This window comes from Gopherus evgoodei, chromosome 2 (assembly GCF_007399415.2).
Source record: "Gopherus evgoodei ecotype Sinaloan lineage chromosome 2, rGopEvg1_v1.p, whole genome shotgun sequence".
Lineage (NCBI taxonomy): Eukaryota > Metazoa > Chordata > Testudines > Testudinidae > Gopherus > Gopherus evgoodei.
This window is the reverse complement of record NC_044323.1, coordinates 157,919,676-157,942,263: the sequence shown is the minus strand read 5'-3', so window position 1 is coordinate 157,942,263 and position 22,588 is coordinate 157,919,676. Positions and strand designations below refer to the sequence as shown.

Here is a 22,588-nt window from a genome sequence, read left to right as displayed (position 1 = left end):
ACTTCTGATTTCACCCAGTACACGGCAGTGGCACGCACACACAGGCACTTAATTGTATCAGATCCTACAGAGCATCCCTCAGCCTGCCCCCACCCCAATGTGGGGCAAGGAGCTACAGAGGAGAGGAAGTGAGAGAGAAATAACAGTTGTCAATGAGACTGGCCACAGTTCCTTAGCACAGGCAACATTGCCTCTGACCCTGGTGTTGCAATCTGTCTCTTCCAAGGTAATGAACGCAGGGCTGTGAGGCCTGTGGTAGGAATGGGGTCTACAGAGGAGAAATGGGAAGGTGGGGAAGGATTGTGTGAGCCTCTGAAGCCCCTATGCAATCTTCTTTCTGTCGTCCTGGCCCTACTTGTGCCCCCTCGTAGATCGTAAGGACAGCGGGAGCCATTCTTGTGACCAGCCAGTCTGAGCTGCGTCCCGCCGGCTGGCCAGAGAATTCCATCCAGTGATTCCTGCCTGCAGCCAGTCACTTGAGCTAGAGTTGAGCTCTTAGAGAGAGACGTCCTTTCTCTTGTTGGGGACGGGGAATCCTCTGGCCCGGGCAGCCCATGAGAGTGACTGACCACCCACCCCACCAGACTGGCACCTTGGTGCCAGTGTGACTGTCTCTCTTCCAGAGCCAGCCTGACGGGCCCCATGACTTCCCCTTATTCTCACCACTAGCGTCAGCTGAGTCTGATTCCTCTCAGGCCTCGGTGTGTGCCGGAATGTGAGTGTGATTGTCATTCTCTGCTCTGGTCACTTTTGCCATTGGGTCAGGTTTCCAAGAGCCACTAGATCACACGGGTGCTTGTGGGCCGCTCCCAGGAGCTGGGGTTCTCTTCTCAGTGTCCCCCTCTGGATCCCTAGTTTTGCACCTTTGCCCTTCACTCCTGACCCTGTTATTTTGTAGTTGTCCCCTGCACACATTTGTATCCCGGGTCCAGGGGTCCCTCCTGGAAGGCTGGAGGAGGGGTCTTTAGAAGCAGACAGGCTTGCGCCTGCCTGCCTCCCAGAGCTTTCCAATAAGGTCCCCACGAGTGACTTGGGCCCAGCTTGGCAAGGATAGTTAGGGGGCTTAACTTCAGGCAGGCATTGCAGCGCAGCATCTAGAGCACTGCACTGGGACTTGGGAGACCTGGATTCTATTCCTGGCTTGGCTACTGGGTGATCTCAGGCAAGTCACTTTCCTGCTGTCTGCCTCAGTTTCCCCACCTGTAAAATGGGGATGATGCTGAGCTTCTTGGGAATGGACGACAGGGGATGGATCACTTGATGATGACCTGTTCTGTTCATTCCCTCTGGGGCACCTGGGACTGGCCACTGTCAAAAGAGGACACTGGGCTGGATGGACCTTACTGATGTCAGCAGGAGTTGGGTGCCCACAAACCTCTGGGCTTCAGGCCCTGTGGGAACATGGGGGGGCTCTAGTTGCCTGAGTCACTTTTGCCAATGGGATGCCAGCTGCTGGGCCGTGTGCAAGCTCCCGCTGCCTGGCTCCAGAGAGACCCTGTGCCGGGGATCCACCCGAGAGACCGCGGGCGTCCGAGCCGGGTGGCAGGGGCGGGGCTGCGTCGCTAGGTGGCGCCGCTGGGCCGGCTCGCCCATGCCGCTCCAATTGTCTCATTAGCCGAGCGGCCAGCCCCTGCCCACGGGGCGGGAGGAGGCTGCTAGCGCCGGGCCGTCCCTGCGAAGGACACCGCGGGCTGGGCCGTCTGCTCGCCGGGCCGAGAGCAGCTGGGCTGGTCGCTCCGCACCGCATCGGGCCGGGAAGCCCAGGGAGAAGCAGTGTCTCTGCCCCGAGGTGAGTGGCCCGCGCTGCTGTCGGGGTGCAGGGAGAGCCCGCCTGGGGGGCTGTGCTCAGGGCAGCTGCTTCGCTGGGATTCCTGGGCTGCTCTGGCTCCTGCCCTAGGCTGCCTGGCTATTAGGGGCTTTGTCTTATATATGCAACTCTGCCCTCATGCTCCCTGAAAAAGGTCCCACTTGCTATCTGGTCACCTTCCCCTGCCCCCCAGCCTGCCTCCTCCCCCGCGCTGGGGTTCTGGTGGTGGGGGCACCCGGGGCGGGCAAGGGCTGCAGGCACACGCTGGCAGGGGGCTCTCGTCCAGCCCTTGGGTAAGAGGAGCTGGCAGGGGCCGCAGATGCTCTGGCCTCTCCTTGCAGGTGTCCTGGATCCTGGGAGCGTCCCTGCCCAGCCAGCAGCTTCAAGCCTTGCCTGGTCTCTGGACTCTGACCCCTGCCCGCTGCGCTGCAGACTTGGAAAGCGTCTCTCGGGCTTTAGGACTGCAGGGTGATGACAGGCTGGTCTGCGGCGGGGAGCCAGGGCTGGAGCTATTCTGGGATTGTCTAGTAACTAGCCTGTCTCCTCATGTGGGGGGAAGATGGGCACCGAGAGCACCTCGGCTGCAGGAGGCCTGGCTCCTCCTCAGCCCATTGCCCCTGCTCCCTGACAGGGTACTCGCATGCCCCCGTGGCCAATCAAGCTTTGCCCTGGCTCTTTATTCAAAGACAGCCCCATTCCCTGCTGCCCTGGCCTCCTCTTGCCACCTATTGTCACCCCTCCAGTTGCCCTGCAGGGAGCTAATCCAGCCTGACTGCTGATGCCAAGGCGTCATGCACCCAAGAGCAATCTCTCCCTCTGCCGTGCTGCCCAGGTAATGTACGAGCCACAGGCTTCCCCATGCTAATGGAGGTGGCTCTCTCCGCTCGTCACCCAGCACCTTGTGTCTCCCCCATGCCTCAAGTCATGCCTCTGGGTATGCGCCAGTCCCTGGTGAGTTCACAGGGGTGAAGTAGCGGATGTGTCTGCGGGACACGGAGGTCAGAGATGTTGGGTGCCAAGAGGGGACCCTTCCTAGTGCTTTGTCCCATTTGGTTCTGAGTGTCACAAGCAAAGGGGCTCCCTGTGCCCCTGTCCTGCCTCTGGGATGGCTGCCTGGGTGCTCATAGGCACACAGGCCCACCCTGCTGCTGGGCGGGGTGGGTGGTTTCAGCCCTTCTCCCCCTCCCTGCCTCTTCCACCCCCTTCACTTATGGGGGCCCTGCTGGAGTCCAGAGAGGACTGCCAGGCACAGGGCATGTCTGTATCTGGTGTGTGTGTGTGTGTGTGTGTGTTGGGGGGTGGGGGGGGAGGCGCTTCTTACTGGCGCTGCAAAGCCAAGCACAGGAAATTCTTCCCAGCGGTTTCTCAAGCCCCTCTTTGTGTGCCTGGGATTTTTAAGATGTTTCCCTGACGGTTATGGAAGAGGTGTCAGGGCCAGCCAGCCACTAGCCCTGCTTCCTCCCTTTCTGCCAAGCTGCATGTGAACCTAACCTCCCCAGGAAGGGGGTCTGTCTGTGGTGTAGGCTTGCAGCGCTCAGGAGCGCTTGGGGCTGCGTCTGACCTATTGACTCCAGCTGCTCAGACATGGAGGAACGGAGCATCAGGTCATCCCTGGGGCTGTGCAGTGGGGCTGACCCCACGGGATAGGAGCAATGCCAGGTGAATTGCTCCTTTGGGTGCTGGAGGGGACAGGGGCCTTTCTGCCTTCCTCAGTTGGAAGAGGATGCACAAAGTGGGCTGGGATGCGAGCAGCACCAAATGGGATAATTCAGCCTCCCCTCCCCTTCCCCCCCCGTGGTGCTGCCCAGGTCCAACTCTTCGTGTGTTCTTTGGGGTGGCCCCGCCAAGCTGCCTCGCTGAGAGTCCTGGGCTGTTGTGCCGTCCCACCAAGATGGTCTCTCCCCGCCCCGACCACCACAGCCTGTCTTGGTGGGGGGCAGTGTCGACACATGGAGGTGTCAGCCCAGCATCCTCTGTGAGCTGAAAAGCTTCTGCTGAGCCACAGGAACAAATGACTCAAACCTGTGGCTGCAAACTTCCTGCATTGTCTTGTCACTGCTTCCTGCAGTGCAGGGGGTGGGAGGGCTGCCTGGCTCAGGCCTACAGCACTGACCAGCCAAGACCTCTTCTGACCCTCCCTCCCCCCCACACCAATACTGGCAGCTGTTCAGTCTCTGCTCCCATCATCTCCCTTCTGCTCAAGTGTCAGCAATCTTCTGCCTATTACCATCTGCCTCTTGCCAGTCCTGTGGTCCTCTCCTCTCCAACACATACTCTTGACCAGTTCCCCCCACCCCCCAATCCTCACTACCTTGCCAATAGCACCATCCTTGCTATCCATTCTGCCACCTCTCCAAGCCATCTTCCATAGGCTCTGGTCCTACAGCCTGGCCCTGCTCTCCCTAGGCCCCCCTGCCCTAGGTTCGCTCCTCTCTGGACCCTGGCTATGCCAACTCCTGTGCCATGTCTGGGTCCCTGTTCTCTGGGGTCACAGCAGGGTTCTTAGCTGGGTTCCTTCCTGAAGCTCGCTTGGTCACCTTGGCCTCCCCATCTGCCCCAAGCCCTGCTGTGTGTGATGCCCCCCCCATCCCCATAGCGTGCTGGCTCACCCCACAGGTGTTGTGTTTACCAGTCAGTGCCTCTGCTAGTGCACCAATTTTCTGGATTGCAAAAGGGCCTCGAGGTGTGTAGGGGGCAGCCTCAGAACGAGACTAATTTGCCACCTGCAATGCTGGGTTGATACTGGCACCATCCGGCCAGTGCCTTCCCAGTGTGCCTGACCCCTCTGCAGGGTGATGCCAGAGTGTCCCTGTCCCTATTCTCTGTGCCCTTTCTGGCTGGGCTGGGCTGGAGCAGGCCCTGTGGGCCAGCAGCCTGCGCCCACAGTGTGTTTCTTCGCAGGGAGCCCCCTCCATCCGCCCCAGCTGCTTGTGGTTAGGAAAGGAAACTGTCAGCCTTATTGGCTGGTCTCAGGTCTGCAAGGGGAAGGCAGAAGCTGTTAGCACCAACCTGTGACAGCGCAAGACACTTCTCTATGTCTCGCAGCTGCCCTCCCCGGAAGGAAAGAGTGGCTGGGCGAATGAAATTAGTGTGCCCATTGCCCTGAGAGAGAGGGCAGCGCTGGGACTAGCCAGGGTGAGGGCCCTGATTACTGCTTGGCAGCCCTTCTAGCTTTGATTTTGGGATTGGAGGAGGGGGACTAGGAGTCAGGACTCCTGGGTTCTGTTCCTGGCTCTGGGAGGGGCATGGGATCTAATGCTTGGTGTTGGGATGGGGTGGGAGTCAGGACTTCTGGTTCCATTTCTACCTCTGGAAGGGGAGTGGGATCTAGTGGCTTAGAGCAGTGGGACTAGAACCAGGACTCCTGGGTTCTATTGCTGTTTCTGCCACTGACCTGCTTTGGGTGAGGCAAAAAAAGATTCTCTCTCTCTCTCAGCCCTGGACTCCCCAAGAGCCTAAAGTGCTCCTTCTGCTGTTTCAGCTTGTCCCTTGCTGCTCCCTGGATTTCCTCACCCCAGCCCTGATGCTCTGGCCTCATTCCATTTTCAGATCTTCCTCCAGGTGGTGCTGCGCTGCCCAGCCTGCGGCTGGTGGCCTCACCATGTCAATGACGGTGAATCTGACTGGCCCGGCCCCCTGGGGCTTCCGTATCACAGGAGGAAGGGACTTCAGGAAGCCCATCATTGTGTCCAAGGTAGGAGCATCCACATGCTTATGTCCTGGGGTTTGTCTGCTTGTGCTGGAGTGTGCTCTAGGCACTGGTGCAGCGGGGCGCTGGGAGCCAGGACTCCTGGGTTTTAATCTTGGCCCTGAATCCCTGTATGGCCTTGCACAAGCACCTTGGATGAGAGGGTGAGCGTTGCCTGTGCTCTGGAGGTGAATAGGCTCTGATGGGCTGGCAAGGGGAGCAGCTTGCTCGGCTGCGGCTCTGAGGATTTAGCTAATGCTTCCAAATCCTAGGCTAGACAACCCAGGTTAGCAGCCTAGTGCAGGCGTGTTAAACTGGCCAAGTTCAAGCTAGGCTCCCCCCAGGATGTGCCGTGTCCAGTTAAACCCATGTCAAGGCACACTGCCTTGTCCAGGCTAGGCTAATAAATAGCGAACACCTTCCAAAGCCTAGTCTGGGAGCAGCCTGAGGGTGTGTCTGGGGTCTCATCGAAGGGATCTTGGCTGGTGGCATGCAGAGAGGGTGGCAGCCAGGCCCCAAGCTGTGCATGGCTTTGTGTTCTGGGAGTAGCTGCTGGAATGGGAGCTGGGGTGCCCGGGGAGTTATGGCTCTCCCTGCCAAATGGCATGTGCAGTGGTTCAAGGAGAGCAGCCAGTCCAGAAGGTGAGGTAAAGAAGCCACAGAGAGTGGGAGGCTGTCCCCCGGCAGGGATGCTGCAGGTGCCTTCCTGTGGGGATCTGAAAGGGGAGAGCCCAGGCACTGGGTCCAGCTCCCCGTTGGTGTGGGGTCTGGCAGGCTTAATCCTGGGGTGAGCTCCCTGTGGATTTCCCCATGGCTCCCTAGTATAATCTAGCTGGCTCTTGCGCATCTTTCTGCTGGCATGCTGTCCTCTCCATCCCCCCGTGCTGCCGCCACTTGCTCTCCCATCGGCGAAGGGCAGGGGCTGCAGAGGAAGCCAGCTCCCCGCTGAGTGGGCTTGGTGTCAAGGGACCTGGGAGCAGATCCTGTTTACTGTCCTTGAGGAATCCTGCTCTGTGGGAACAGGCTAGAAGTCCCTATGGTGCACGTGTGCGGAGAAAAACAATGGGCCCTAATGTCGCCCCCAGCCAAGAGGAGTCTCTCTGTTGTTGTTCTAGCCTTGGCCTTGATGTTCACTGTAAACCTGGCATCAATCAGGAGGTGGGGCCTTCTGCCTCCAAGTCACCAGCTGGGACCCGTGAGCAGGCTGGCTGTGACTGAGAGCCCTTCCTGCCTCAGCAGAGAGGCCAAGGACTAGGCAGACCGGAGATTCCACACCCTCCCCCAACCTTAGGAGGGGGCTCCTCTGAATCAGGGCTTGAGGCACATTGGCAAGACAGGACTCATCCTGTGCTTCACTGTGGATTTTCAGAAGCTTTTACGCCCTGCGGCTTTCGCTCTGGCATCTTTCTGCAGCACTAGATTCGTGTTACTTCATTGTAGGTGGCGCAGGTAGCGAGGCCTACTGTTAAGGTTGCTGGACATTTCCCATTCTAAGGCCCTGTTTTCCAAAGCCAAACTTTAAGCCTTTGGGCTGATATCTTCCATGCTGACTGGCTGTCTCAGGCTGAACTTTTTTGGAAAGCTTTGGCTAAAATGGTTCAGCCATTTCTGAGAATGGAATTTGCCTCGTTTGTTGCAGAGGTTGGCAGGTATGTAGTGAATGAGGCAGGAGGCTGCAGGAAAAGGGAGGATGGTCTCATAGGTAAGGTAGTTGAATACAGTCCTGGAGACCTGGAGTCTATCCCTGCCTCTGCCACAGAGTTCCTGTGTGATGCTGGGAAAGTCACTTAAACTGGACATTTGTTTGACAGATGGTCAGTGATTGTGTGTTCCTCATTTTCTGGGTGCCTGACTTGAGACCAGATAAGCAGAAGTGCTGAGCGCTCCCAGCTTTTGCCTGAAGTCAGTTGGGAGCTGGGCTGTAAGCACATAACATGCTACGTGTTGCTAAGTATGCTGAAAAATCAGGCCCCAGGCGTCTCAAATTGGACACCCAAAATTAGCTGACAATTTTGGCTTTAATCTTTGTGCCTAGTTTTCGCACCTATAAGATGGGGGTGAGGGAGGAATACCACCCCTCGCCTCTCGGGCTCTGTGAATTTGTTAATTCGTGTTTGCAAAGAATGAAGACTGCAATGAGAGCCCTGTAGAAGAAGCCCACAAGGAAGTGAATGAATCTGTATTCAGGGCAGGACTGGGATAGTCATGCATGGGACTGCACAGTGTTGGAGGGGGATAAAAGGAAATGTTGCCCAGCTTGGCTGAGCACTGGCCAGAGAGTAAGGCATGTAGTGTTGGTGGTGGGAGAGGGGTGCCTGGGGAGTCTCACCCACAGGGTTAGCAGATAGCCACTCTAAAACTCTGCAGTGTCCTGTGCCCCAGGTCTACTCCCTACACTGTGGCCCCATTTTGACAGCCGCTTCCCAAGGGCTGCAGGGTATTTGGATGCTGTCTGGTTTCCAGGTCAGGGATGGTTTTCCGCCCCACCTGCCTGGTCTAGGTACGATGTCTGGGAACTTCCAGTCTGGGGGCGAAAGCTCTAGGCCTGAGTGGAGTGTAGGGCTCCTCTGAGCCAGCCTGGGCCAGGGGCAGATGGAGAAATTGCTGCTGACTTGCAGGGTTTGACCATCCCTTTGGGCTCCTCCTCACTGCCGAGTGTGACAGCAAGTGTGTTCTGGCCAACCGTGGGCAGGGCTGGAGGCTGGGCTGGAAGAGGTCCCACAGAGAAGCCAAGCTGGGGAAAAAGCTGAAGCTGGTGGCGTGGCGGTAGGTGACGGTAACTGCAAGCCCCAAGCAGGGCTAAGCTTGGGCCAGTGTGTCTCATCTGTTCAGAGCAGGTTGGGAAGGCCCCCTGCTTATCTCCTCCTCCCCTCTCGCTGCTCCTTGGGTGAGGGTGGCAGTCTCTCTGTGCCGTGGTATGCTGAGGGTGCCTGGCAAGTCTCTGCCTCTGGCATTGTGTCTCCCCCCAGGGTGGTTTGTTTCTCTGCAGTAATGCCTGGGTGTTCTCCCCCGCCCACTTGCTGCGCAGGTGACAGAGCACGGGAAGGCAGCTGCAGGGGACCTCCGACCTGGTGACGTCATCGTCTCTATCAATGGCCACAGCACGGCCAACATGCTCAATGTGGAGGCGCAGAACAAGATCAAGCAGAGCTCCGGCCGGCTTCAGCTTCAAGTGGACAGGTGAGATCCACCTGCCTGCATCCGCACTGTGCTGCTCCCTGTTCCTCAGCAGGGCAGGGATCTGGTCGGGGGCCTGGCTTTGCTATTCCCCCCCCCCCACAACCCCCCAGTCTCCATGTGCTGGGGAGCGGTACAGCATCCGGGTGGGGTGTCAGGGGTTTGTGGTGCCACGGAGAAGAGTGTGGAGGAATCTGGAGTTCTGCAAGTTCAAACTAGCAATCACTCCAGCAGGACCATCCAGGCTCTTTTCATCACAGCAGCAAGGCCTAAGGGGTAGAGCTGGGAGTCATGACTCCTAGGTTCTCTTCCCAGCTCTGCCACTGATTCACTGACTAGCCTTGGGCAAGTTACTGACCCCCTATGTGCCTCAGTTTCCCCTGCTGTGCATGGTGGGGTAATGATCCCTACACCTCTCCTGGAGGGCTGGGGGTTAGTTAACAAATCAGTACAGCACTATTTATGTCCCAATACAATATGCCATTACCAGGGCTCAGCCCTGTACTGCTCCTGCCTGCATCTCCTGCATGGACAGGATGTGGAGCCAGGGATGAGGGTTATTCCCCCCTGCCCCTCAGTGGTGGAAGCATGCCAGCCTGGGCAAAGGTTGAGCGGTGTGCAGGGCTCCAGCTCCCTCTGTTTACATGGAGCAGCAGAGGCCTGTATGGGCATACAAGGCTGGAATACAGGGAGTCTTGCCCTGGTATTGTTGCTACATCCTGCGGATTACTGCTCTGGCGTCCTGTGCCAGGCTTGATGCTGCAGCTCTGAGGGCCGGGGGGCATGCTGGGCACAGAGATGTGGCTCCTGGGTGGGTGGGTGGCTCTAGCATGCTATGTGGGGTGGGCATGCTGTGTTCTGGGTGGCTCTGGGGCAGGGTGAGGGGATCAGCTGTGCTGTGCTTCTGAGGCAGGGGCATGCTGGGCATAGAGCTGTGGCTTGGGCGGCATGCAGAGCAGGGCTGGGGTTCTGTAGGGTGGGGCTGTGCCAGGCACAGGGTCTGTTCCTCCCTGCTTCGGGAGGCGCCATCTCAGCTGTTGGCCTCAGGGGGCCTTTAGGCTGCTTCTAAAAACCAGCATGCTGTGCGCACGACAGAGCAGGCAGCTTTGCCAGCTACCGCCCTGCAGTCCAGGTCTGACTGGTTCCAGCAAGCCTCTGCCCTCTGGGAGGGGCAGGTCAGAGGTATTCTATGACAGCCCCTTGCAGCATGAGGCAGGCCCCAGTCAACAGAAGCTGGAGCTGGACACGGCCCCCCCGGATGGCCAGGCTGCAGGACAGGGACTCTGCGTAGCAGGTCTGTCAATCCAGTCACCACTGGGCTGGCTCTGCATGACCCTCCCTGATTCACCTGCTTGGCCCAGATGAGCTGGCTGCAGCAGCTGTATTGACACTGCCCGAAGCGTGTGCGGTGCTTACAGTCTAAGCCAGACCCAGTGAAAGGGGAGGCCAGGCACTGTCTTTCCCCTGAAGCTGGGCCCTGCCCCAGTGGGGAGGTGAAAAGTTTCTTTCCACTGTCTCCTGATGACTCTTACTGTCCAGAACGTGAAGCTGTCTTTGGGCGGGGGGTGATGGGCGCATCCTATAAATACCTCGCTGCTGACCCGGGTGCGGCCACATGCCAGCCTGACTCATGGCTTTCTCTTGCCCTCCCCCGCCATCTGCAGTGCTTGCAAAGGATTGTTTGGCAAGGGAATCTGCCTGGCCTGCTGCCCCAGGTGTTGCACTGTAGGGTGAGGACGTGCCTGGGAGCGCCAGGCAAAATCCTGGGCTGAGCCCCCGCCTTGCCCTGATCAGCCTCTCCTGCAGCAGGTCACGGAGCCTGGATGCTCGCTCGCATCCCCGCTCAGCAGTTCCAGCTCAAATATCTGTGCGCACAAGCTTCTGTGCAGTCACACTTGCACAGGCCTGTGCAGCCTAGTTTCACCATTGCTGGGGCACAAGCTCCTGGGGAGCTGCCTGCCCAAGAGGCCCCTCCTACATACATGAAGCCCCTTTCTCTCGCCAGCCCATCTCTCTTGGCTGCCTCTCTGCTCAGTGCTGCGTCCTCTCCCCCTCTCAAGCTGACTGGGACGTGCAGTGGGTTCCTGACAAAGGGTGGGAAACCCTCATGGTATCTTGGAAGTAGCCCAAGACCCACAAACCCAGCCAGAGCAGCTCAGGAGGCAGCATTCCTCTCATTCCAGGCCCTTTGGCTCATCTTCTTCCCTTCCTCGCCTGCCCTGAGAGCCAGCCTGCTGTCCCTGTGCTTCTGCTGGGTCCCCAGGGTGGGGAGCCATGCCTCTTCATCCCCTGGCTGCTGGCCCTTCCCCTCTCCTGCTCTGGCTCTTCACCCCCTGGCCACAGCTGTCTGCGGCCCTTGAGCGCAGGGGAGAGTAGTGCCCCACCTGAGTAGCCGCCCCCAACTTACCAACCCTCACCCCGGGAGCTGGCTCTGTCCCTCTGTGAAAGCAATGTGCCCTTTTGCTGCCATTGGGCGTGTCTGCCTGTGTGTGTGTGAGGCAAGCAGACACCTGCAGTCTGCTCTGTGTCCTGCTGGCTGGGGCTAATCCCATGTGGCTCCTTTCCCTGAGTGGAGTGCTGGTCCCTATATTCTGACCCCTTTGGGCCTGGGCCCAGGCTTCACAACTCGGGGGACCTTCCCAGCACCCTGTGCCTCTGCTGATGGGCGTATGGGATGTTGGAGGATGACTCCTCATCTCCCAGTGTCATGTTGCATTTCTATGGTCCCATTTGTACCCCTCCATTTAACTGCCCTTAATGAATTCCAGCTCCTGGCTACATCAAAGCCCCCAGTGGGTTCCTGCTGAGAGGGGGAGAGAATATAAAGCAACCCTGTATTCCCCTCCACCTGGCCTCCGGGGTTGGCACTGCGTCCAGCACATCTGGGCTGGGACCAGGAGCAGGAGTGGAAGAAGTCCTCTTAACCCTTGTCTTCTAACTGTGGCTGTCTAGGTCCCTGGACAGGGGGCATGCTGGGTGGAGCGAGGCCTCTGGGGTGAGCCGAGTTCTTCCTCGCTGACAGGGAGACTGTTATGGTAACGCCTTGAGGCCCCCACTGGAATCAGGGCCCCGTTGCGCAAGGTGCTGTGCATAAATAGCTCACTGGGGAACGGGCTGTTTCTTATCAGCCAAATAAACAAGATGATGGGTTATTAATGTTACCCTGTTGGACAGATGGGGACTGAGGGTGCGGAGTCTGTGGCAGAGCAGGGAGTAAACATTGGGTCTCCTGTGTCCCAGGCCTGTGCCCCCAGTTTATCCTCCTTCCGCTTTTCCACGGGGAGGGTAGTTGCTGCAGTCTGTCAGACACAGTATAGCAAGGAACATGGCCTCAGGGCAGGGCATGAGAGGGGATAACTAGCCAGCTGCCTTCTCTGGTCCTGGGTGTCATCCCAAGGAGGAATGGGGGCCAGCCAGGCTGATCTCTCTCCCTCCATCTCCTCCCTTTTTGCACTGCCCTCAGGTCCCAGTTGTTCTCTCCCGGCCAGACCAACGGTGAGAGTTCCCCAGAGATGTTGGCCATGCGGTTCCAGGTGAGACGACCTCCCCACCCCCCACATCCCCAATTCACCACCAGGTCCTTCCCCAGACCCTGGGGAGAGTGGAAACATCCAGCCCCACCTGGCAGCAGGAGCCCCATGTCTTGGCCCCAAGCCCTGCCTGTAGGGGGGAGGGTGCTATGCCTGTTAATGGCCATGGGCTAGATTTCAGGGCACGGCTGCCTTTGCCCACCCCAAGGCTTCTCCCCACACAAGGGTCCTTCCCGCTCAACCCCAAAGGAGGAAGAGTGATGGGGAGCCAGGCCATCCTGACTGGTGTGTGGGGTGGCTCCATCCCCCTGCCCTCTTGGCTGACAGTATCTTTCCCCAGGATGTGGTACGAACCAGGGATGACAGCCAGGGCTCGGCGAGGTCCTCCTACTCCAGCCCGGCGTCCCTCAGTCCCCGGCCCGGCAGCCCCTTCTCATCCTTGTCACCCGGGTACCGGCCCGGCAGCCCCTATAGCCCCCAGAGGCCCAGCCTGCCCTCCGAGGGCAGAGTGGAGACGGTGGTGAGCAGCCGCAGGTAAGGCCCAGAACCAGGGAGAGGTAGAGGCTCATGGCTGGAGCGATGAGCTGTCACGGAGTCACCGGGCGATGCTCTGGAACTGCTCCCCACCAAGCCAGGCAGGACTTTGGGGAGCCTCCTCTCCCTTGGAGCAGACTTGTTCAGGGCAAGAAGCTCACATTGCTTCACCTCCTGGGTCTCTCCTTGGAGCATTCAGCATCCTCTGCCCCTCCGTGCACTTCCCACAGTGAGCCCACCCAGGCGGGGTCCTGGGGAAGCCACAGGGTCCTGCACCCCCACTTTGCAGTCAGACGTGACTCTCAGCCAGCCAGTAAAACAGAGGTTTATTCGATGACAGGAACAGGGTCTAAAACAGAGCTTGTAGGTACCGCAAGCCGGACCCCTTGGCCGGGTCCATTCTGGGGGGCAGTGACCCAGACCCCCACATCTGCACTTCACTGCTCATCCTCAGCCAGCTCCAGACTAACCACCCCCTCCAGACCCTCCTCTCTGCTCAGCCCCTTTCCTGGGCCAGGAGGTCATCTGACCTCTTTGTCTCCAACACCTTCAGCTGGCACTTGCAGAGAAGGGGCCCAGGCATGTTGCTAGGAGACTGAGTGCTAGGCATTCAGGTGCACTAGCCCCTTCCTCTGCAGCAATCACACACCCTTATTCCGCCACCTAGATATTAAGAACTACATAGAGGACACTGAGGCACCAACACAGTATTCAGAGAAAACATTAAGAACATTCCCAGTTCATCACATGAGCACTGGCAGATAGGAGTGGGGTGGGCGTGCCACGCATCTGGCTTTGAATGGCACAGATGTGGGGGGCTGGCAGGGTGGAGGTGATGGGGTACAGCTGATTCCTTTTTGTGATCCCCCTGTGAATGGGTTTCCCATACACTTTTTTCCCCCTTTTCAGCTTCCAGTCGCTGGCCAGTTCTCCCAGTGTCTTTGAGGATCGCTCCCCCTCACCCCACAGGCACCAGCGTCCAAGCAGCAGACAGGTGAGCAGGAGGGTGCTGGGGTAACAGTATCCCAGCTGCAAGCATTCTGTGTTGGGGGCATTCCCCCTGCCATCGAGCTGGGGTGTGATGCTGCAGGGGGCAGGTGTTGGCTTCACACCCTGGAACCTGTCATTGTGCTGGGGCGGAGGGGTGTGTGAGGTGTGTTGTCTCTTTCCCCTGCCTGGGCCACTGCAGGAAGCCTCATGATGCCCTGTGTGGGGCCAATGACACAAGGTCCTCCAATTCCCCCCCCTCCTCCCCAGGGTTTGGGATGCTTCCTTTCTGAACGCAGGGGGATCAGGGTGCCAGGGGCACAGCTGGCAATGCCTGTCAGTGGCTGTCCCTTTTTTATCAGATGGGATAACTGGACATTGTCACCGTAGCAAAGTCCAGTCCGTCTTCACAGTCCTGCTGAGCTCTTGGCCCCAGCAATATCTTGTGGCAGCGAGTCCTACAGGCTAACCACCCATTTTGCAGCAATCTGAAACGTGCTACCATTGGGCGTTGCTGACCTGAGTGCTCCAGGGGAGGGCAACTGCCTTCCCTGTCCTACTCATTGGTGTGGTCTGTCCATCTGCACCAGCCCTTTGCCACCTCTCCCAGCGCCTGTCTCCTGGGATATTTTTCCTTGTGGCATTTTTCCTTTCCCTCCCAGTGTTGACTCTGGGTCCGGGTCCAGGTGTATTTATAGGATTGGGGAAGAGCTCCATTGTGGCAACAGGAGGGGATTTCACTGCCGGAGGGGGTTGGGGTTTTCACATCAGCTGTTGGCGCTGTGACTGCTCCTCCCTTGGTCCATCCAGCTTTGCCCGCCACCTCCATCCAGCCTCCATGTTCCTGTCCTGCCCCAGAGGGACCCTCCTGGTGGAGCGAGGGCTTTGGCGTCCATGTTGCCCCACCTCAGCTGCCCCCTTGAGGCCATGCGCTGGGCCCCGTTACTAAGGCATCCAGCTTCCACCTGTGTCCCTGCAGGCAGCAATGCACCTGGCTGGGGATGTTTGCCTGTTTCTACCTGGCGTCTCCGAGGCAACGGCTCAGGGCTGGGGAGGCAAAACCAGTTTGAGGAGATACTGCTGCTCTCCCGTGGGCATGCAAGGCAGGGGCGTTGGCAGGGGAGGCTGCCTCCACAAAGACACTCGCTGGGTCCTGGGAGCCGCTCCTCTTCTCTGGAGGAGCTGCTTGCTCCATTACCTCTCGGAGGTGCTGTTCAGTCTCTGTTCAAAGCCCACCCTTGTTGCTGGATGCTGCCTGCCCCAGTGCCCCTCCCCTGTCCTGGGTGTGTTCTTTGTGCTGATAGCCAGGCCACACTGGTCCAGGGAGTTCAGGGCTGGGGAGCTGCAGTCTGGCACCTGAGCCATGAGCCCCAGTTACCTGCCCTGCTGGGGCTCAGTAGAGCCTGGCTCCAAGGGGCTGCATCCTCCTGCTGCCCCTGGGGTGGTGGGCTCCGTTCCCTGCCCCTCGCCACTGGCTCCGTGTACATCCTTCCCTATCCCAGAGGTGCCTAGGCAGTGTGGCCCAGGCCAGTTGCAGTGCAAGTCTCCAGTCGACTTTCTAGCCAAACCTACACCTGGGGTGACGTGCTGGGAGGCCTGTGTCCCACCAGGGGGTCTGGCTCCTGGACTCTATCATATCTTACACCCTGTGCCTCCCCTTTCCCATGGGGCGCCTATTGTGTGCACTCCGGTGGCATAGTGCCTGGAGCCACATCCTAGCACACCCCACTTCGCCTTGGCCCAGCATTTTCTTGGCTCCCATCCTCTCCAGCATGTTTCTCCTGGGTCTGGGCGCTGCTGCTGCTTGTTCCTCCTGGCTCCGGCTCCGTGGCAGCCGCTGACTCCGGCGGCCCTCTCCCTCCCCAGCTCTCTTTATTTTCTTGGGTCTGGGGATATTTTTCAAGCCCAAATTGGGAAGCGCGGTGGCCCCGGAGCGTGGCCTGTTCCAGCTGGCAGCCAGCTCGGCCCCAGCAGACCCTTGGCTTCCCCTGCTGGTTTGTTCTTTCGTTCCTTCCCAGCATTTATTTGCTTTGATCTCTGGGCTCTGGTGGGTTCCTCCCTGCCTGGAGGCCACACCAGAGCTGGGGCCCTGCGGGTGGGATCGGAGATGGGGAGACAGGACCCCAGTGAGTGGGAGCTGGGCAGGGATGCTAAGCAGCTGCCAACAGTGCATCCAGGGCCCCAGAGGCTAGACCATCCCCCCCCCGAACCTGCCTGTCTCTTGATTCCTGATGACCAGGGCCACCCAGAGGATTCAGGGGACCTGGAGTCTTTGGCGGCAGGGGGTCTCTGCTTCGGCGGTAATTCGGCAGCAGGGAGTCCTTCTGCTCCGAGACCTGCTGCCAAAGTGCCCCGAAGACATGTGGCGGGGCCCCCCCCGCTGCCGAATTACTACCGAAGACCCGGCACTTTGGCAGTGGGTCCCGCTTTGGCAGTAATTCAGCTGTGAAGACCCAGAGCGGAAGAAGTTCCAGGGTCCCGGGCCCCGCGAGAGTTTTCTGGGGCCCCCAGAGCGAGTGAAGGACCCCACTCCAGGGGCCCCGAAAAACTCTCGTGGGGGCTTGGGGCAAATTGCCCCACTTGCCCCCGCTCTGGGCGGCCCTCCCAGTGACATCCTCCTGTCCCCCAAGGATCTATCTTTGGGACGCTCGAGTTAACTGCAGGGGCTGGCGTGCGGCACATTGATTTGGCTGGAGTGTCGCTGATGGGAGGGGGGATGCTTAAAGTCCAGGTGGAACTGCAGAGAGAGTCTCTAAGGGATTAATAGGCACAGTGATCTGTATTGGGCCGCTCTGGGGGCAGGGAACCTGAGAGCTGCTGTGCACATGGCACAGGTACACACTCATGGGCTCTGTGCTTGGCTCCTTGCAGAGATCTGAGCCAGCCAGATCCCCTGCCCCTGGGGAAGCTGACCAGAGCCCTCTACTTTCCTCCTTGGAGGGAAGGCTGAGCAGCTGGGCTCTGCTGGCTTGTAGGGGTGTGCTCTGTCGAGTCTTTCTCCCAGAAACATTTGCTTCCACTTATCCAGGGTTTCGTCTTTCTTGTGGCTACAGGGCAGTTAAACAAGAGCAGATGCCGCTGGAGGAGCATTTCTGGGCTAGCAGCACAGGCTTAAAATAACAGGCTTTTGGAGGGGGTGGGAGGGAGTGTCTCCTGGATTTGGCCAGAGCAGACCCAGAAATAGGCATGCTGGGCAGGGACACAGCCCTGGCAGAGAGGGTGCCAGGCAGCACCGTAACAGGGAGGAGAGGGATATGTCTGCCTGGTGCTGCTTAGCTGGCTGGTCCTTTCAGAAAGGAGCCAGGGCTCTGGCAGGGGTGGGGAGCAAGCAGGGAGGGGCGCTGTGCTGGACCCGTTCCCCTCTGCTCCCCATGGAGGGGAGCAGGGTCTGGCTGGCTTTGGAACGGGCACCGGCTTGGTGGGATGGCTGGGGGCCCCTTCCAGGGCCTGCTCCAAGAGGGTGTGACTACCCAGAACATCCTTTGCTTGCTCTGGGGTGGAATGAGTATGTGCAGCTCACCTCATAGTGCCAGGATGAGCAGAGCCTCCATCTCCCCTGCAAGTTGATGGGGCATCTGCCTCTTGCAGATCCATCCATTTCTCACTTCCCCCAGCAGGCAGAGTCCTCTCTGCACCGTTCACACCCTGGCTGGGGGGGGCCCGGAAACCAGCCCTGCATCGTGGGCCAGGGCCCTGCGGGACAGGGAGGGCGTTGCCGTGTGTCTCCCCACCCTGGAGCCACAGGTCTGAGGGGTCCCCTTTGCTCTGCTGGGAAACCCTCCAGCAACTGGGAGGAGACATCTGGACTGTGGGTCAAGGGCGTCCTCTAGTGGTCGGAGCATGCAGTGCAGTCCTGGGTGAATGTGAAAAGGCCATGCTCTTGTATCCTGTGGGGTGAAAACAGGATGGACCTGTTGAGTGTCTGCACAAAGCACCCCTGCCCTGTGGCATCCCATTTGCTAGTATCCACAGCTCGACTTGTCCCTCGCTAAGGCATCGGGACAGGCTCCATGGCCCAGCAAACAGAACTCTGGCTTGGGAAGGCTGGGTCCCCCCACCCCTCTCTAAATTCTGCTCCCCCCTTTCCAGGCTAGCGTAGCTGTCTGGCTCCTCACGCTCCCTCCTTCTCTCTCTCATGTCTCAGGAGCAAGGCAGCTTCTGCCACCCAAGCAGCTCTCCAGTTGCAGCTCTGCCTCTGATCAACTGCACACCATCCCCTCTCAGCCCCTGGGAGATGGGGAGGGCCCCGGGCAGAGCCTCGCCCTCATACAGCCCTCGTAACAGGTAAGCCTGGCTCACCAGCTGGGGCCTGGGCAGGGAGGGGGGTGTGACCCAGCCCAGAGCAAAGGATGCTGTAGGGAAACAGTCTGTGACCCACAAGGCTCCAGGGGAAGTGCAACATAAGCCAGGCTGGCAAGAGGGCCTGGAGGATGCTGCCATTCAGGGCAAAGGGGCGTTCACAGAACCGTGCCAGCCTCGAGCTGATTTGGAGAGTGTAAGGTGGCGAGTTGAGTCGAGGTGAATCGTCTCAGCAGGGCAGTGAGGGGGCTGTAGCTCGAGACTGAGGCATGTGGGATCTGGGTCCAGGGAGGGGTCTCTTTGGGTCTCACCTGAGCTGGGATATTGAGGATGGAGCTGTGGGGTCAGTTTGGGGGTGCATAGCCTGGGGAGACTGGGTCTGGTTGGGGTTGTGGGGGTCAGATTGCGATTGAGGCGCATCACCAGAGCTGCTTCCTTAAAGGCGTCCTGCTCCTATCTCACCCCCCACCCTTGCTAGTCTAGTCCCACAGCTCTGCCAATGTACCTCTGTCCAGACTCACGGCACCCGCTGCTGCTCTGCTGAGCTCTGCCAAAGTGCTGCACAGGCTGGGCCTGAGGTCTGCCAGCATTGCGGGGAGCATGGCGGTGGTGAGGGGAGCCAAGCATTGGAGTAGCTGAGAGTGAGGTAGGGCACCTTTGGAGAGAATGGGCCCCTGGCTGAGAGTGGAGTTGTGGGGTTGGGTGAGCCCTCTGGTAGGCTGGGAAATACCTGCCCAGTGATCTCAGGCCCCAGCCTGCTTCCCAGGGGTTCCCCTGGCCCAGGGAGCCATGCAAGGGTTAACTCAGCTGATCCAGGTGTGTGTGGGAAGGAGCAGGGCAGGCCTGGGCGTTGCCCTGGCCAGGGAGCGTCAGTGCCGCGTCAGCGCAGAGAGCTGGAGACTGGGCCTGCAGAGAGACCGAAGGGGCAGCAGGCTCACCCCCTTGCCAGGGCCCTGGGGTAGGTATTGGGTGTGAGGAGGGTGAATTCCCAGTTCCCACTCGCAGTAGTAGCTGGCCATGTGTATGGGATGCAGGGTGTTGGCTGGGCTGTGGCCTCTGAGTTTCCTCATGGAGGAAGTGCAGAGGAAGTGGGCTAGAAAGGCACCCCCCTGAACGACTCAGGTGGGATGGGATGATGGGCACAGAGTTGTCTGCGCCTGGAGTGAGGAGTTGGCTCTGTCAGCGGAGCTCAGCTGCTGGGGTCTCTCCTCCCTTGGTATGAGAGCTGCAGGTTGCTCATCCTGGCTGGAATCAAGGGGGGAGGGGAATCCTGCCAGTTCCTCCCTAGGGATAGGGGACTGTGGCCCCAGGGGCCCCTCTGGATTAGGGAGTTAGCAGTCACCTCTGGGTCCCCAAGCTGGCACGCTGAGGGTGTCGGATTGTCTGAACACCCTGCCTGCGGCCAGGCTGCTGCTGCCTTGTTACAACGGGGATTCGTGTGGAGCTTCGGTGGGTGAGGGAACCTTAAATGCCCCTTGTGTCGGAATGGGATGAGCCCCCTGCCCCTTTCTGGAGCACCAAGGCTTCCAGGTGGGTAGCTGCATGCAGGACTGATTGGCCAGGATCTTGCTCCCAAACCCAACTCATGCTGGGTGCCTGGGGCTGGACATGGCTAGGTGCTCTGTGTTCTTCAGTGGGGCTGCTAGACACCAGGGCCTGCTCTCTCCACAGCTTGGACTCAGAACCGACCATGCGGCGCTTGGAGGAGGACTCTGAGGTCTACAAAATGATGCAGGAGAACCGTGAGATCCGGGCTGCTCCGCGGCAATCCAACACCTTCCGCCTGCTCCAGGTGGCTCTGGAGACTGATGGGGGAGGTGAGCAGAGGCTGGAAGGAACTGGAGCAGAGGGGCAGAGAAAGGACTAGGCAGGAGTCCAGAAAAGGAGAGCAGAGGGGCCAGGACAAGGGCAAGGGTGTGATAGTCTCCAAGGTATGGGGTTCTGCATGGATGGAGCAGATTAGTCGTTGGGGTCCAGGGCAGTGTGTGGGGAGGGCTGGGGAGGGTCTGTGGACATGGGAGTGCATCCTTGGTTCTAATGTATCCCTTGCCCTCCTTTTTAGCGGGCACCACGACCCCCTTTCCCAGCAAGCTGTCCCCCAGCACCCACAAGCCAGTCACCAGCTCCGTGGCTGGGGTCCAGAAGCTGCACACATGTGAGAAGTGTGGCACCGGCATCACGTGAGTGTGGCTAATGCAGGGGAGGGAGACTCCGGAGACCCTCAAACTCCCTTCGGGCTGATGGCTCCATTTATCCCAGGATTTCTGGGGGGAGGGCCCAGTCGGGAACTCGCAGCAAGCCCGGGCTCTCTTGTCCTTCCAGCCCCCAGTGCTACCTCCTGCAGGCCAGGTTTCATCTCCATGTGGCAGGAGAGGATGTCAGCCTGGTGCTCAGAGTCCAGACTTCTGGGTTCAATTCCTGGCTAAAGGGAAGTGGTCCAGGTGGGGAGTAGCCTGCCCTGCCCATGTTGCTAGGTGAGGGCACGGAATGGCGTTGGCAGAATACAGAAGGCTGAGGCGCTGGTATAGCAATGAGAGCGCAGGAACTGGGTGTCGATCTCCTGGGTTCTATCTCCATTTCTGCCACTGATACCCTTTACAAGTCCCGTTCCCCCTCTGTGTCTCAGTTTCCTCATCTAAGAAGGCTTCACGAATGTCTGCAGCATTAGAGATGGGGATCCATCCTTCTCTGAGCTCTGCGGCAGTTCAGACCCATGGACCTGGCAGCTGGAGCCCGTGCACCGTTACTGCCCTTTTGCCCGTCGAAGCATGGCTAGGCATGGGGCTTGGCTGCATTAGCCCCTAGGGGTGAGGTGGAGCTGGCCATGCAGTCGCCCTTCTCCGCACATCTCTGTGCGCACAGAAAGGCTTCTGGGGCTACTCCCCCGCTTGACTGGTTACTGAAGCAGTGAGAGCTGCTCCAGTCAGTTGGAGCGATGCCATGATGAGCAGCCCGAGGCTGGAGTTCAGAAGAAGGTGCCCGTGTCTCAGGGATGTCCCCACGGAGCAGGCAGGAACCCGTTGCTTGAAAGGTTTGGCCGTAGCTTGGGAGAATGGAAGGTGGCATTGACCCTGTTGGGATTTGAAGGGGTAGCTCTGGAAGCCTGGGGGCAGTGGCGTCTGGAGAGCTGGGATGCTGTTGGCCAGCTTTTCCTCCCAGCTGACTGCATCCACGCTGTCTCCTGCAGGACCCAGGCAGTGAGGATCCAGGAGAGCCGCTACCGCCACCCCTCCTGCTACATCTGTGCCGACTGTGGCCTCAACCTCAAGATGCGAGGCCACTTCTGGGTGGGCGAGGAGCTATACTGCGAGAAGCACGCCCGCCAGCGCTACCAGAGCCCCAGGGAGGGCGCCATTGCTGCCACGGCCATCTCCTCCAAGTCTTGAGCTGCCCCCGAGAGCATGGGGCCTGGAGCTCCCTAGCTCTGCCTGCCCCCCATCCCCGGGGCTTCTGCCAAGCACAAACGCCACCTCCCATGCTGGGAGTCTCACTGCTGTGTCCTGCTCTCGGCCTCCCTCGATTGGCTGCCAGGCCCTTTCTCTCGCTGCTCCCCAGCCCATCGGCTTCGCTGTTCTTGTTGCCTCCAGCCAATCAAGAGAGACCGATGAGGGAGCCTGCCAGGTATAGGGTAGCGGGTGGGAATGGGATAAAGAGTGGCCTTTTGGCCTCTAGGTCACCAGTTCGAATCCAGATTCCTCTGCTCAGCCAATCCCAGCTGGTGGTTGTCCAGCTGCAGAAATGAGCTTGTTTGGTTCTCAGTCTGTTTTTTAAAAGGAGTCTGGCCTAAGGGGTGCCCAGCTGTGGGAGATGCTTGCCCTGTCGTCTTCCTGCTCAGTGGGCAGAGAGTTCGGACTCCAGGGTTGCCGGCCCCGTACCTCTCACCAGGGCATCTCCAAGATACAGACACACACTGTAGGATGGCTGTATTGCCACATTCTCACGATCACTGCCAGGAGCTGTGCGTGTGTCTGGGTGCAGTTGGGAGGGTGGGGGTGGCGCTCACACACTTAGGTACTGGGGGCGTTGCAAGGGGGAATGGGATTGGCACAGCTTTGTACACTGACTTTGTAAAGCTTCTCTACGGTATTAAACCAGATCTCTATATAAAATATAATATATATATATACTCCTGCCCCGCACCCACCCGCTCCTGTGTCTGGTCTGTGGATGCAGCCGAGAGGGAGGAGGAGTATGCTTTTTCCCCAGGACCACTAGGGCTTAAAGGAAAGGGGGGGGGGGTATCCCACTCACCCAAGTCGGGTTAGAGACAGACAGCTGTGTGTGGGAGAATAGAGAGGGGGTTGGTGAGGGAAATACCGATTCCTATCAGAGGGGCACACTCTGGAGGTGGAGGAAATGCACCTTCCCATTAGGGAGGTAGGGGGATGCTCTGGGGTCCCCCCTTCTCATGATAGGGATTGTGCAGGGCTTAGTCCCTTTCTGTATTCTGCCAAGATGTGGGGGAGGGGCACCTCTAGTCCCAGGGGCCAATGCAGACTTGGAAGGCTCTGTGGCCAACCTACCAGTTAACTGAGCAGCCCAGTGCAACCTGGAGAGATTTCCAGC

The 22,588-nt window shown here is 59.1% G+C and overlaps 1 protein-coding gene across 2 annotated transcripts; it reads left to right on the top strand.

Annotated features, from left to right (window-relative positions):
* Nucleotides 1–1,693: 1,693 nt before the first annotated feature.
* Nucleotides 1,694–22,078, top strand: PDLIM2 (PDZ and LIM domain 2). Of its 2 annotated transcripts, none has more exons than XM_030552077.1 (10): nt 1,694–1,789; nt 5,357–5,501; nt 8,524–8,675; nt 12,136–12,205; nt 12,543–12,736; nt 13,646–13,730; nt 17,868–18,007; nt 19,694–19,839; nt 20,085–20,202; nt 21,210–22,078. In XM_030552077.1, exons 2-10 carry the CDS (start codon nt 5,409–5,411, stop codon nt 21,406–21,408), a joined length of 1,197 nt encoding a protein of 398 aa, XP_030407937.1. In that variant the 5' UTR covers nt 1,694–1,789; nt 5,357–5,408; the 3' UTR covers nt 21,409–22,078. The 2 variants fall into 2 exon arrangements, with proteins under 2 accessions (XP_030407937.1, XP_030407938.1); XM_030552078.1 differs by lacking the exon at nt 1,694–1,789 and adding an exon at nt 4,026–4,942.
* The last annotated feature ends 510 nt before the right edge of the window (nt 22,079–22,588 follow it).

Bases quoted from the DNA above. Each gene is read 5' to 3' on its own strand.
- PDLIM2 (XM_030552077.1), top strand. From the start codon at position 5,409: ATGTCAATGACGGTGAATCTGACTGGCCCGGCCCCCTGGGGCTTCCGT. The intron at 13,731-17,867 runs GTGAGCAGGAGG...CTCATGTCTCAG, and splicing joins AGCGTCCAAGCAGCAGACAG to GAGCAAGGCAGCTTCTGCCA. The intron at 19,840-20,084 runs GTGAGCAGAGGC...CCTCCTTTTTAG, and splicing joins TCTGGAGACTGATGGGGGAG to CGGGCACCACGACCCCCTTT.